Source organism: Akebia trifoliata, chromosome 4 (assembly GCF_017979445.1).
Source record: "Akebia trifoliata isolate Shusen 1 chromosome 4, ASM1797944v1, whole genome shotgun sequence".
In the NCBI taxonomy this organism is placed as follows: Eukaryota; Viridiplantae; Streptophyta; class Magnoliopsida; order Ranunculales; family Lardizabalaceae; genus Akebia; species Akebia trifoliata.
The window spans coordinates 17,914,094-17,929,672 of record NC_141378.1 but is presented as its reverse complement, the minus strand read 5'-3'; the positions used below and the strand labels follow the sequence as shown (position 1 = coordinate 17,929,672).

Here is a 15,579-nt window from a genome sequence, read left to right as displayed (position 1 = left end):
CAATGACTCACCAAACTGACATGATGAGAGGATTTTATCGAGTTTTTGGAGCCAAGTTACCTCGAAGTCTAATCAAGTTGAATACAGTTTTAAAACTATGATCAAATCAATAATACCATTTCGATTGATGATTTAAGTGCCTAAGCATCCATTACCATTAAACTAATGCCAAACTTGACAACCTAATTAATAACAATTAGCAGTCACAAAAAAAATGTTGAATTTAGATGAAAATTTTAAAAATGTTGTGTAAAAATAAAAAAAAAAACAGCCATAAAAAAGTGGCAATTAATCAATTGATTGGGATTTAACGAAATAATCAACAACTTATTCTAGAAACAATCAATTTTTTTAAAGTCCTTCCATCCATTTGATATCTTTCGATCTTTCCTTTTATCTGAAATTTTGTTGAATTAATTGAATTGACCCTCACCAACTAATTGCCTAATCTAAATTTGGTTATCTTAACAAGTGGTGCCCTTAACAACTAATTGCCTAATATATATATTTGACTTGGGCACGTGGCAACTCAATCGACTTACCTGACAAGATAGGCTCAGGAACTGTAGATGTGCTCTTTTCAAGATACAGAACCATAGATTCCCTTTAAAAAAAGGTACAATTATGTATCTCGAGGAGAGCAGATCTATAATTTCCAAGCCTATCATGTCAAATAAGTCGATTGAATATGTCACATGCCTAAATCAGAGTATCACGACTCATTAATTCTCTTTGCTAGGTGTTACCATGTGATTGGTGTTGGTCACTTCAAACATCCAACTTGTTGTCATGAACCATAAAATAAAATAATATGATAGATAATATATTGAAAACCTAATAATTGAAGCAAGAAAAGAAGAGAAAGTGTTTCTCACCCACATGTACACATAACATAGACACCCACCATTCCTTACGAGGCTTATCCCAAAGCATACAATTAACGCAGATGTACCCAACATCATAGTTTTGGGTCATTGTTTGGACCACAAATATAAATCTCTTTCCACACTCCCAATATTATTTCATGGACTCTCTCTTCTTCTTTTGATCTCATTTCATTCTCCTCTTTTGATATGAACTAAAAAAACCTTAGTGAATCTTGTTTTGAAGAAGAAGATGAAGAGGGTATCTGATCCATACAAGAGTAATTCCAGCTCCGAGACGAAGAAGGGTTGGAGTTCCGAACTCCTACATGAACACAAGGATGATAATTCAGAGCCTCTCAACCTTCGAAACCTCTCAAAGATTATACTTCCTCCATTGGGTGTCTCAAGTTACAATCAGAACCAGAGCGAATCGAAATGGATAATTATAACTCCTATGAATTCGAGCTACAGGTTAATACTTATAACTCAGTAATTTTTAAGGTTAATCTATATTTATTATAGTTTGTATCCATGTGTGATGCAGGTATATATATCATACATGCATGTACACATGATATGTTGTTTAAAGTCTTACGAATTGTATGTATGCATATGATTTGGGTCTAGTAACATAAATGTTTGGTCCAGCCCAAAATGAATTTAGATCGAAAAAATTAGTTTGATTGATGATTTCTAAAATTTGGAATAATCATTTATAAGGGGTTTTTTTTTTTAATTTTTAATTTTTTTTTTCCTTGTAAGTCCAATATTTTTGAAGAAAACGTCACCTAAGTAGGTGTATGAAAGTTGACTAAGGGGTGACCCAAACAGACATGGTGTTGATGGAACCAAATGGTGTGTCATAAGCAATTTTTTAGGGTGGAAATTAAACTTTGCTCTGAAACACTGGACATCTAAGTTTTTCTCTATTATGCGTGAAAAAATATTTATGGTTCCTACACACTTCCATGTTAGGAAAGTGAGATGTGAGGTACAATTTTGAGGTCACTCCAACACCGACTCATATGAAAAAGGAAGTTTATATTGCCACACCAACTCTTTATAAAATACGACATCTTTTTCTCTCTTTTTTTATTTTTATTCAATGAGAGAGAGAGATGTTAAATTGTGTATGATTTTGTGATGAGTTGTACATCGTTTCAATAAGACTAATGATAATCTGACTCTCTTTTTTTCATATGCCTCCTGATATGGCAATTATAGAATCATAAATCTTTTTTTAGTGTATCTCAAAGTAAAGGATGTATGGTTTTGTGATGGGGGTGTCTGAAAAAAAAAAAAAAAGTGTCAGATTATCATGACTTTCTCAATAATGAATAAAGATTTTCTGACACCTCCCCTTTGACACACACCCCTTGATGTGGTATGTGTTAAAATCATAGATTCTTTTTCTTGAGATACACAATTACACATATTTATGAGAATGTATAGTTATGTATTACAAGGAGAAAAAATCTATGATTCTAACCCATGCCACGTGAGGGGCATGTGTTAGAGTGGGTGTCAGAGAATCACGACTCTTTCAATAATTGGTGTGTCATAAAAACAACTTAACGAGTTGATGTGACAAGAGAAATTCTCATTAAAAATCTATCTCCACATTAAATTTTCTAGCCACCCGTCCTAACGACTTAATTTTCCATTCCCTACCATGAGGTTTCATTGGCTATCAATGCTTATACTTTGTCAAACCTCGTTTGAGAGACTCCGTCTAACGTAAATGCGTTCTTAGAAAATCCGAGTCTCGATAATCATACTAGAAAAAACGTACTCGATCTATACACGGTTGATGTGTCAACTGTCAAGTGCACATTATCATAGATCTTTTTCTTCGAGATAAACAAGGAAAAGATCTACAGTTTTGTGTATTTACCACGTCAACTCCGTATGTTTTAGCAAGTCATTTTATCATTAGCCAAAATCTATATGAATCCCTAAGAAATTAGAATGATTATTAATCGATGCGGCAAAGCATACGCGATCTGTACCCAATTGACGTGGCAAGGGCATATAATTGTTGATCTTTTTCTTTGTGTATCCCTAAGGAAAAGACCTATGGATTTGTGCCCTTGCCACGTCTGCTGTGTATAGATCGCATATGTTTTGTTGCATCGATTTATCATGATTCAAAAACTTTAGTACTAGTCTCTAGGAAATCTATGATTTTCCATTCATCTCAAGAGTCACTTTTATGGAGAATCTCAAACCTTGTTTGATACTAGAAAAATTCATTCACACATTTCCTAGAGTTCAATACTGATTTTCTAAAGATATTTCTTGGAAAATCCTTAAGAATATCTAGCCAAAGAAAAAATCATTATCCTCAAATAAAATTTTAAAATTCTCCCTTTCAAGTACTTAATTTCTTATGGTGACTATTTAAATTTTAAAGTAATTTAATAAAATAGCAAATAAATCTTTATATAATTAGTTAATATCATTTTTGGCTATTAGCTCATAATTGAGTCGTGCTAGAGTGACCTCAGCAAGGGACATCTTGACGTGGTGATACACACATGTCGGTAGATGCATTTTATACATATCTCGAGAAAATACTTTTACGGACATGCACGTGTTGCCACGTCAAAAGACATCACCCCCCCCCCCCCCAACTGAGGTCACTTCAGCATTAATCTATCTTTATTTACCATTTTATGAAAGTGGTCATCATACTCATCCATCAAACTGGGAGTAAATCCATTGAGGAATCCCATCAATCAAACGGTTGACATGGAAGGATAATCCTAGGGATTCCATTCCATATCTAGGATCATCCTTCCATGTCAACCTTGGATGACAGCAATTTGATGTTGTGCATCAAGCTTCGTTTGAGATTAAAAAAGTCCTTTCATCAAATCATGTATGGGTCCCGTTTAGCACCAAACATTTTGGCCAACATTTTAGCCAACCATTTTTGTCCTACATGGGTTAGAAGTTTTGGAATGAGCTGATTTTTGGTGAGGATGATCTCCTCACCAAGAGATCATTCTCACCAAAAATCAGCCCATTCCAAAATTTCTAGCCCCATGTTTACAAGTTGAAAAATCGTGGACTGTCTATTTTTTGTAAACTATTTTTGATGGGGTTAGAAGTTTTGGAATGGGCTGATTTTTTGTGATGATGATGTCCTCACCGTAGAGATCATCCTCACCAAAAATCAGCCAATTCCAAAACTTTTAACCCATGTTTTGCCAAAATGTTTGGTGCCGAACATTTCCCATCATGTATAGTTGCTTGTGCCTCCAACTAGATATGGGCCTAAAAGCCCATCCTCCAGCCTACCCCATTAAAAACCCTTATTAGTAACTAAAGAAAATTTTGAAAAGTATGAGATTCTATTAAATGGTCAAATATAGTAAGTCTTGAAAAAAAAACCTTTCCGCAGCTCTAATCTACCTCAATGTGTTTGATCCATTCATGAAATATCAGATACAGAAACATTCGATATTGTCAAAATTTCATTTATATTTATATTTATATTTTTTATATAAAAAAAAAATTGATTGTGTTTCTTGGTTGTTTAGGTGTTGGGAGACACTAACAGTTCTTCTGGTGGCGTATTCTGCATGGGTTTACCCATTTGAGATAGCGTTCATGAAAGCATCTCCGGGACGAAGACTTTACATCGCAGATAGCATCGTCGACTTTTTCTTTGGCATTGACATTGTTCTAACATTTTTTGTTGCTTACATTGATCCAAAAACTCAGGTTTTAGTTCACGACTCTAGAAAAATTGCTGTGAGGTATGTTGATATGTGCCTTAATTTTTTCTTAGTGATTTTTTATTTATTTTAACATGAAAATGCATTTTAAAATGTGTAAGATTATGTAGCATTGGATCATCTTGAAATCATATTGTCAAGCATCCCTTGGTACAAGATCATAAATCTAATATGTTTATAATTTCTCTAATTTTTAATGAACTTAGAGTGGACAGTTATGGCCATGGGACACTCCCCCCACCCCCTCCCCCCTCTTCAACTTTATTATATTTTTCCTCTCCTCCTCTCTTTCTCTTTCTCAATAATATTAATCTATTTTTACTATCTTTCCTACTTTTACTATCATTCCTCTTTTACCTCTTTAACCCCAAAGAGGAACGGCCCCTTTAACCCCTTTTTATAAGAATACCCCTTCAACTATATTATTTTTCTCTTTTTACCCCCTTAACCTCAAAGAGGATGCCCAATCTTTACAACACCGTTGAATGCCATTGGATCTGATAAAATGGATGGCATCCGAACGTTATAAACAAAGTTGTCCCAACCCCAAATATCTAGATATACCATTAGATTTGATCTTTTTTTTGCATCATACCCTTAATGAAAGAGGCCCATCATGAGAAGAAAAAAAAAGCTCTGATAGCAAGAAATCAGCTATCTGGCTGATTTTTCGCGTGGGCCCACCAAAGTGTATGCAAAACATTTATGCAGTGTTGAGCGCAGTCAGTTTAGAAAAACTCTATAATTAATGAAGTGAGGATCTTGAACTTTATTAATTCTTCTACCAACAATTACAATGCTGTTGAACCTTATTTTTTGCTAGTGTGATCAAGAATTCAAGATGGGTCTTTTTGGAACAATGTTTATAGGTATCTATCAACATGGTTTCTCATGGATTTGGCTTCAACAATCCCATTTGAAGTTATAGGATACTTGTTTACTGGCAAAAACAAAATGGGTCTCTCTTACTGCATCTTGGGAATGCTAAGGTTTTGGCGTCTAAGAAAGGTTAAACAATTCTTCACAAGGTATCATCTCTTTCAACCCATACTGAAATTCATAATTCATAAACCTCTACACTTCTCATTAATGCCTTCTTTCTTTATATTTTCAGACTTGAGAAAGACATTAGGTTCAGTTATTTGTGGATAAGATGTGCTAGACTTCTATCTGTAAGTTTTTTTTTTTTTCTCAAAACTAACAGATCAGGTTATGAAAAATATATATAATGACGAAAATGACCTTAATAATAGTAAGATTAAGGTAAATGTGGGGGCATTTTGGTCTTCCAAAGTTTTGTGTCAACAAACACTTATTGAGCCAAGATATATAATTGGAATTTTAGCATAAAAATTCCACAGGTTTAACGCAATTGTAAAAAATGGCCATTTTTTCTTTTAATACTCAAAACAGGCCTATTTGCAAATCTAACTCATGTTTTTGAAAAAAAAATAAAAAATGCTCCCACTTACAACTTCCTCGCGCCCGGCTTGTTACATAGTTGAACAAGGGAAAAAAACTCATCATTCTCTATAACAAACAGTCATTGGAGCTTTCCACCAACGAGTCTCACTCTCTCTTCTCTTTCTTTCTACATTTTTATATTATATAAAGAAAGAGAGGAAAGAGGGAGAACTGCTGGTGGAAAGCTCCAATGGATATCAAACATGAAAGAGGACATATCTACAAGATTCATGATTGTTCCTTCAAAGCTAGAGGCTTGTTGTTGAACTCCAATGATTGTTTGGTAGAGAGAATTGAGAGTTTTCTCCATTGTTCAATCGTACAAAAGGTTGGAAAGGAGGAAGTTGTAATTTAGTAGAATGTTTCCTAAGGGTTTACTAAAGAAATTGTAAGTGAGGCTATTTTGATAAAAAAAACATGAGTTATCATACCAATGCATCATACCTACGGAATTTTTATGTTAATATGCCATTTGAATACACACAAAAAAGAAATTTTTTGACTTTTGAAAGTTAAAAAGTTTCTTTGAATTTATTTCAGAAAATTACTTTTAAAAGGTAAAAAATCTTTACCTTTTAAAAAATAAAAGAAAATTACTTTTTACTTTCTAAAAGTTACTTTTTATTAAAATTATATTCTAAAAGTCTATAAGAGAACTTTTACCATAAATATATTTTTCTTTTTTAACAAATACGGGTAAGGCAACGAATTCGTTGCTTTTAAAAAGCAGTAAAATCCGACCTTGATTTTAATCAAGGCATAACTTTTGATTTGGGCATCCGTTTGGCCATTGTTACCTCTTCCACGCATGCTGACGGGTGTGGTATGTAAAACCCCCTTCATTTATTGTTTCATTTACAGTAAATGAAGGGGTTTTACATACCATTTTCTTACCCAATTTTGTAAACGTCGCAAATTTCATACCATTTTGGTAAAACACCTTTTTTTATAAGTTGAGCATTTTAAGTGACAAACACGACGATGGGGAACATTAAGAACATGTAATTGTTGTTGTATAGGTTACATTATTTCTTGTCCACTGTGCTGGTTGTCTCTATTACTTGCTTGCTGATCGGTACCCCGACGAAGGAAAGACGTGGATTGGTTCAGTGATTCCAAATTTTCGAGAAGCTGGCCTTAGGATTCGATACATCTCCGCCATGTACTGGTCCATCACCACCATGACCACAGTAGGGTATGGAGACTTACATGCTGTGAACTGTAGGGAGATGGTGTTCATCATATTCTACATGCTTTTTAATCTAGGTCTCACTGCTTACCTAATCGGAAACATGACTAATTTGGTCGTTGAAGGAACACGCCGAACCATGGAATTTGTAAGTCTCTTGTTCCCATAAAACTATAACTAATGTTCGTGTACACTAAGTATAAGAATAGGGGAACACACCAAACCATGTCACATTGTTGTTTGAGATCGAAAAGACCTAAAATATGTCTCCATGGATGATGTCTACCAGAGAGAACACGATGATATCCACATCTTATAGTCCTAATGTAAGACAGAAATCCAACAAATAACCATCAAACTTAGAGAGAAGATAGGAGAGAGAGAGGAGAATCAGAGAATTTTTGTGTCTCTCATATGTCAACCTCCTTTTATAGAGGCTGAGTTGTCGTTGGACTCATAATGCAAAAATAACTCTTTCTGTCTAATGCTCTATCTAACAATAAGAGAAGTCCTTTGGTTGTACTACATTTACGGGGCCAATATGGGGGCAGCTATCAAATCAATAGAGTCAATAAAAAACAGGGTATTTTAGAAATAACCTCCTAATAAATTAGTGAAATAGGTTTATCCCCTTTGGCCGTAAGTCCACAGTTCTTTCTTGATGAAATTTTTATTTATTTTTTTCAAATTTTGATTTAGTAATTTAAGTATTTGAAGAAAAAAAAAAATCAAACTTTCACCTTAAATCATTAAGAAAACGCAATATTGACTTATGTTTAAGGTACATAATCTTACTTTTTTTCCAAGGACGTAAACCTAATATCACCAATTTAACAGGGGGTATTTCTAAAATACCTTAGAAAATAATGAAATTGGGTTACAAAAGGCAACAGAAGTACTCCTGAATGCATAAGGAAATGGTTTATTTCAAAAAAAATATGAATTTAGTTTACAAAAGCTAATAGAAGTAGTCATAAAATCATTGAGGATTAATGGATTCATAAAAGCAATGAATTTGGGTTAAAAAGGCACAAAACAAGTATTCATAAATCATAGAGGAATGATTCATAAAAAATAATGAGTCTGGTTCACAAAAGCTTATAGCAATACTCGTAAAATAATAGAGGAATGGGTTCAGCAAAAATAATGAAATAGGGATTACAAAAGCTAGAAGTGGTACTCATGAAGTGATTTCAAAACCAAGTGTTAATCATTTAAATGATGCAATACAACCATTATTAGAAACTGTACTCATTGAGATTATTTCACTTTTAATATTGCAGAGGAACAGCATACAATCTGCTTCTAATTTTGTTTGTCGAAATCGCCTACCTTTGAGGTTGAAAGAGCAGATATTGGCATATATGTGTCTACGATTTAGAGCCGAGAAATTAAACCAGCAACATTTGATAGAACAACTTCCCAAATCAATATGTAAAAGCATCTGTCAACATCTATTCCTACCAACTGTGGAGAATGTTTATCTTTTCAAAGGCGTATCAAGGGAAACACTCTTGCTCCTTGTGAGTACTTCTAGTTTTGCTTTTATTGCAAATGTGTTCACATCCGCTCTGACTACCTCAATCCATGTTCTTTTGGATTTTCCTAAATATTTTTAGAACCTTCAACTTGCATGTTCTTTCTAAGATATATTTAAGACCTATCTAAGACTGAACTGATTCATTTCAATTGATTTTCTCTTAATTCATCACCTATTGATATTATTCTATATTCCTTCGAATGTGTTCATTTCTAATTTAATTTATATACTTTTTGCTTTGTTATGTGTGCACCTTGTATTCCATAAGTGGCATTTCAGTTTTAATGAGAGTAAGTGAGATTGAGAGATTGTAACCCTAATTTTCATAGAAATAGTGAAAGAATCTCATCATCTCACCCGTGGGGGACGTAGACAGTCTTGCCTAACCACATAAATTATATGTGCACACTTTATCTTTGATTTTGCATTGTATTTTTTTATTGTTCTTGTTGCTTCTTGCCCTTTTGTTCTATATGTTTAAAATCATGCCTTTTGTTATTACAAGTGTGTTCATATAAGCTCTCGCTACTTCAATCTACATTCTTTTGGGTCTTACTATGATTTTTTAGAATCTTCAACTTGCACGCTCTATAATAGGCCTCTTCAAATATCTGAACTATTTTGTCTCAATCAATCTTCTTTTAGTTTATTATCTATTGAGGCTACTCCTACGTTTAATCTTTTTAACTCTTGTTTCCACCAAAATCATCTCCACTCCCATATCAACTGTGCACTATAGTATTTATGAAAAAAATTTCTCAGGTTGCGAAGATGAAGGCCGAATATATCCCACCTAGAGAGGATGTAATAATGCAAAATGAAGCACCAGATGATGTCTATATAATAGTATCTGGCGAAGTAGATATTATAGATTATGAGATCGATCATGAACAAACTGTGGGGATATTAGCAGCGAGTGACATGTTCGGAGAAGTTGGTGCACTTTGTTTTAGGCCTCAAGGTTATACTTTTCGAACGAAGACCTTGTCTCAACTCTTGAGGTTGAAGAGAAGTTGCCTTATAGAAGCAATGCAAACCAGAAAAGAAGACAATGTAGCCATCCTCAAGAACTTTCTTCAGGTTTGCAGAATAAGATGGTTATCCCAATTCCCAGCTTCTCTTAGATTATTTATTTATTTAAATTTAATGGATTTTAATATGGGAAATGCCAGCATTACAAACAACTTAAGGATCTAAGCATCAAAGATTTACTAGTAGACAATGGAGAAGATGGTGATATAGCTTTCAACATGATAACTATCGCCAGTACTGGTAATGCTGCATTTCTAGAGGAGCTTCTAAAGGCAGGGATGGATCCTGATATTGGAGACTCCAAAGGAAGAACCCCGTTGGTATGTTTTCATTTGACTTCTTTATATCAATCATTAGGTGGTACATCATACATGATGATCAAATGATCTTAACCATCCATCGTACGTGGGAAGACTATAGCCTCTATGGGTTCTTTGCATGTGTACTCTCTTGTCATCATCATCGTCATTATCATCCAAAGCCTTGAATGAATCTTGTTCCTACATTCATTTCTTTCTAGAGCCATGTCTTCTGTTATTGTAAATGCGTTCATAGTTCTTTTGACTCTTTCATACGGTCTTTTAAGACCTTTGACTTGAATGTTACTTCTGATAGGGTTCATGTATGTTTTTACTATCTCAATCTACATTCTTTTTTAATTCTTTTAATCCACCCATTCTTTTAGAACCTTCGACTTGAATGTTCATTCTTTCAAGTCTTCCACCCATTCGTCTTAGAATCTTCAACTTGATTGTCCCTTTGAACTAGGTGATAATCGGCTTTTACGATACTTGACCGAACCATCTAAATCAACTTTTTCTTAGTTTGTCACTTGTTTAATTGATACTCATTTTTTAAGAACGCATTCATTTCCTTTTGAATTTTCAAATTTTATTTTATTTTATTTTCCACATTACTAGACTGATCCTACAATCTTCTGCCTGAAAAGTAATTTAGATATTTGTGGTTTGTGCTATTTTGTGGAATTATCAGCATGTAGCTGCATCAAAAGGGCATGATGCTTGTGTTTTGGTTCTTCTCAAGTTTGCTTGCAATATCTATATTCAAGGTAAAGCAAGTGCCTTCAAGACACACTTTCTCTCTCTCTTTTTCAAGAGTTGATACTACCGCATCAACTTTTTTTTTCCAAAACACCCTAATGTAAAGTGGTAGAATTATATATATATATTTTCCATACAATCTATATCCTTTTTCATCAATTTTTTTTTTTTTTTTTTTATATATATATATATACAAAAATTGATAGATTCTATGAATATTTTCAAAACATCAACATACATAATTTTTTAAAAATTATATCCCATTTGATTAAAATACCCTTATCTTTAGAGAGATTCTTTTGCTAACGGCACCCCAATTCATATGCAAATCACCAAAGAAATAGCACAAGTCTTGGGGTGGTGTTAATAAAATTTAGTGTGGCAATAGAAACTTCTTTTTTAAAAATTCCAAATCATGTCCTTTGCTTTCTTTAGCTTCTTGACCATTTCTAATTACCATGATCATATATAAACATATCTCATGAATTACAGATATGGATGGAAACACTCCATTATGGGAAGCGATTGCTGCGAAGCACCATTCCATCTTTAGGATCCTATACCACTGTGCATCCATTTCCGACCCACACACCGCGGGTGATCTTCTCTGCATGGCAGCAAAAAGAAATGATGTCTCCACCATGAAAGAGCTTCTAAAGCTTGGATTAAACGTAGATTCGAAGAATCATGATGACTTCACCGCTCTACAAATCGCTATGGCAGAAAACAATGTAGACATGGTTAGTCTCCTAGTGATGAATGGTGCAAAAATTGAAAAGGTGAATCAAACTGGCTTCTCTTCAGTGATTTTGGATGAAATAATGCAAAAGAGAGAGGTGGGTCATCGGATTACGATGCAAGAAGCCATAACAAATCAAACACAGGATGTGTCTTGTAGGAGAAAGGAAGAAGAACAAGAGTACAAGTGGGGGAGATCGGACAGTTGGTGTAATCCGAGGGTGAGTATATATAGAGGTCATCCTGTGGTGAGGAGGAAAACTGGTGTCAAAGAAGCTGGGAGATTGATCAAGTTGCCAGATTCCATGATTGAGCTTAAAAGCATTGCAGGTTAGATTCATCAAAAACCCAATCATCATTTCAAATGGTGTGATCAAAAGTACTATAACAAGGATTATCAATGGGCCGGGGCAATGCTACACCCAGCCCAGCATAGCTCTTGGTGGAATGGGTTTGGCAAGAAGTTTGGGATATTTGGGGGTTGGATCGGGCTAGGTCGGTTTATTTAGTGGGATGCACTTTGGCTTACCATACTGGCCCATTGGGTCTATCTAAGCTAGGACTAGGGCTTTTAATGGAACGGGATGGGCTGAGCCTTTTAGGCTAAAAATTAGACCCTATCCCCACCCATCTAAATATCGACCCGGCCCTGGCTTACTAAATAAAACCTTAGTTCAAGCCCGATCTATTTCCACCTACATTGGGACCATTTTTGGGCTGGGCCAAACCCATTTTCAAAGACATTAAGAAGGTGGTAAGGGGAACATTATTAATTTATAATAAAACTATTATATGTATTGTATTTAATATAATATAGCAGGCCGGGACATCCACCGGGCATACATTCAAAACCCAAACCCAGTCCAATTATTAAATGGGCTTGACCGGCTCAATAACTAAATGGACTTAATAAATAAGCCTAGTCCATAGTGGTCCGGTTTTTGCCAAAACCAGGCCCATTTACAGCTCTAGCTAGGACTGTCAATGGATCAAGTTCGGATCGGTTCAATTTGGTTCCAATCCGATAAGGACTGGATCAGATCTGATCTGATAAGTATTGGATAGGGCTCTTAAAGGATCATGTTTTTATCAGATTTCAATATTAAGATCCAAACCCGATTTGATGTACAAAATCTAAATAAACTTCACATTTTTAAATAAATATGTAATTTCTAACATTTTATTGGATCGGATCATTATTGGATCAAGACATCGTCAATCCTAATATGATCCAATAAGATATCATATCAGAGTGGATCAGATTTCGGTCTGATCCGATCCATTGACAGCCCTACTCTAGGTCCAATCAGACCGGTTAATACCTTGGACTAGATTATTTTAGATCCAATAAAAAAGTGATCCGTTTAAGATCCGACCCATTGATACACCCTATTTCAATGAGTAATTCAAGATGAATGCAATAGGTTTCCTCTAGAGGTAAACCTATACACTAAAAAAATCTTGATTGGTGATTTCTAGTTGTTTGATTCAAGCATTTTTACAAAAGTCTTGAAATTGGTAACATTTTGAGAAATTGAGTGTTTTTTTTTTTTTTTTTTTTGGGTTTATAGGTGAGAAACTTGGATTCGATGCGGGAAATGCGATTATAATGAACGATGAAGGTGCAGAAATTGACTCCATTGAAGTAATTAGGGATAATGATAAGCTTTTCATAGTAGAAGATGTTGATTTAGTATTTAATTAAAGCTTAAGATACTTAGATAAGATAAATGATTTAAGCAGTCTTTCAAATTTTTACGATGAAAGGTATGCTACTTCATCAATGTCTTTGGTTAATATATGTTAATAAGGATATTTATGTTACTTGCTCTTATACAAATCAACGGTGGATGCTTAGTTTATTTGTATCCCGAAACAAATGATCTACGGTTTTGTGATGGATGCGTAGGAGGGTATATGTCAGAGGCGGGGGCGTAAGAAAATCGTTATTCTTTTTTTTATACCAACTCTATAACTCAATAGATTGGATCATACCCAAAATCCAATCCGTTCCAAACCAATAACTTTGGGTTTGGATCAAGTATCCAACTTAATAACCCATCAGATCGGTTTTGAATATCAACCACATCCCAATCTGATACGGTCTCAATCCAATAAAATGTGAGATAATTATGTAAATTATATTGTGTATTTCTTTTTAAATTTATTACATTTATTTATCTTATATATCAAATTGAATTTGATACAATTCAGACTTGATCTGATCGTTATTGGAATAGGTACGGATCCAAATATTGTGATCGAATAAAAAAACCAAATATCACAAGGATCCAATATAATCCTTATACGATCAGTTCTAGGTCCGATTTGATTCTTCTCTTATTAGTCCTAATTGTTTTTATAACCTTGAACTAACATCCAAACACTCCTCTCATCGGTTATGAATATTTGGAATAATTTTAAAAATGTAAATTGAATTTTATAATTTATTAGAACGTTTTTCAGAGGTTTAATACTATTAACTACTTTTGGAAATATTAAAAATTACATCATATGTGATATTTGGACTATTTGGGGAATTCTTTGATGTGGCCAACTGTCCCATAGACAAGCCCTAGCTTAGTCCACTAAGTTTTTTTTTTTAATATTTATAATAAAAAACCGATTTGATATTTGATATAATCTTTGATCCGAATCGAAAGTCAAGTCTAGATCCTATTCCATGTTGGCTTTTAGTAAGTGTTGAGTCAGGTTCTAGATTGATAAGAATCCAATCCGAATCCACTCTATATTTAGATTTAGTGCTGTCAAGGCCCAATTTAGTTTAGCCTATCATGGATTGGGTTTGCATATGTTACAAGGCCCATTTAGTTTCTGTCCATGCTGGGCTGGCCCGATTCATTATTATTTTAGGGTTGGGCCCATTTAGGACCAACGTAGATTAGGAGGTCTGGCCCGTCTGATAATGTATGTTCTTATTTTATTTATAATATGAATCGTGATAATCTTACCCTCCCCTGCCCCTCTATGACATACACCTCCATCACAGAACCGTAGATCATTTGCCTCAGGATACATAAGAAAAGATTTATGATTCTATGTATCCCAAGGGAAATCATCTACGGTTCTGAGATAGGGTCATGTTAGGGTGTCATCAGAGAATCATTATTCTAATAATATATTATAGGATAATGATTTTCTGACACCCTCCTCTAACACAGGCCCCCTGACGTGGCATGTACTAGAACCGTAGATTTTTTTCCTTAGGATACACAACTGCACATATTTATGGGGATGTACAATTATGTATCCCGAGGGGAAAATCTATGGTTCTAACCCATGCCATGTTAGGGGGTATGTGTCGGAGGAGCGTTAGAAAATCACGACTCTATATTATAACAATATTAATAATATATAAGGAAAATTTGTAGACCAAGATGGGCTCGGATGTAGGTGGGTTTGGGATTTGCTTTTGAAGCCCAATTAGCAACAAAAAAAAAAAATCGTTTACGGCTTGGGCGAACCCATTGACAACCCTACTTGGCCTAAGATATTAGCCATCCATAATTGACTTAATGTCTCCAAAATGATAAATGTCACTAGAATTAGTGGTTGGTAACATCAAGCTTTATAAGATTCTTACATATATATATATGTATTTAGAAGATTCTTGTATGTTTATAATGGAACTTTGCATGCTTTCTTACATGCAATTGGGTTCCTCTTAATTAAAAATAAAAAATAAAAAAGATGAATATGTCAGCTATCAAATGTTGCTGTTGGCATCTCTATTATACACATGAGATGTCTCCCACTTTGAGCAAATTTAACTAACCTAGCACTAAATTGATGCCTAGTTTAATTAATTATAGTTTCACTTACATACCCATCTTTAAGGAGCATAGACATTAGTAGTAGTGGAAATCTTAAAGTGGTTTGCTAGTTGAAGAAAAAGTAGATATTACATATCTTACCATCAAGTAGT

General features: G+C 34.3%; 1 protein-coding gene across 1 annotated transcript; it reads left to right on the top strand.

Moving 5' to 3' along the window:
• The first annotated feature begins 916 nt into the window (after nt 1-916).
• On the top strand, nt 917-13,501 carry KT2/3 (potassium transport 2/3). The gene is made up of 11 exons (XM_086440134.1): nt 917-1,337; nt 4,412-4,630; nt 5,479-5,637; nt 5,724-5,781; nt 7,093-7,410; nt 8,546-8,785; nt 9,565-9,882; nt 9,975-10,154; nt 10,828-10,903; nt 11,388-11,963; nt 13,205-13,501. Exons 1-11 carry the CDS (start codon nt 1,117-1,119, stop codon nt 13,336-13,338), a joined length of 2,499 nt encoding a protein of 832 aa, XP_086296260.1. The 5' UTR covers nt 917-1,116; the 3' UTR covers nt 13,339-13,501.
• Nucleotides 13,502-15,579: the final 2,078 nt, after the last annotated feature.

Coding starts and splice junctions, on each gene's coding strand:
- KT2/3 (XM_086440134.1), top strand. CDS start 1,117: ATGAAGAGGGTATCTGATCCATACAAGAGTAATTCCAGCTCCGAGACG. Junction 8,786..9,564: donor GGGAAACACTCTTGCTCCTT/GTGAGTACTTCT, acceptor AAAATTTCTCAG/GTTGCGAAGATGAAGGCCGA. Junction 10,904..11,387: donor TTGCAATATCTATATTCAAG/GTAAAGCAAGTG, acceptor CATGAATTACAG/ATATGGATGGAAACACTCCA.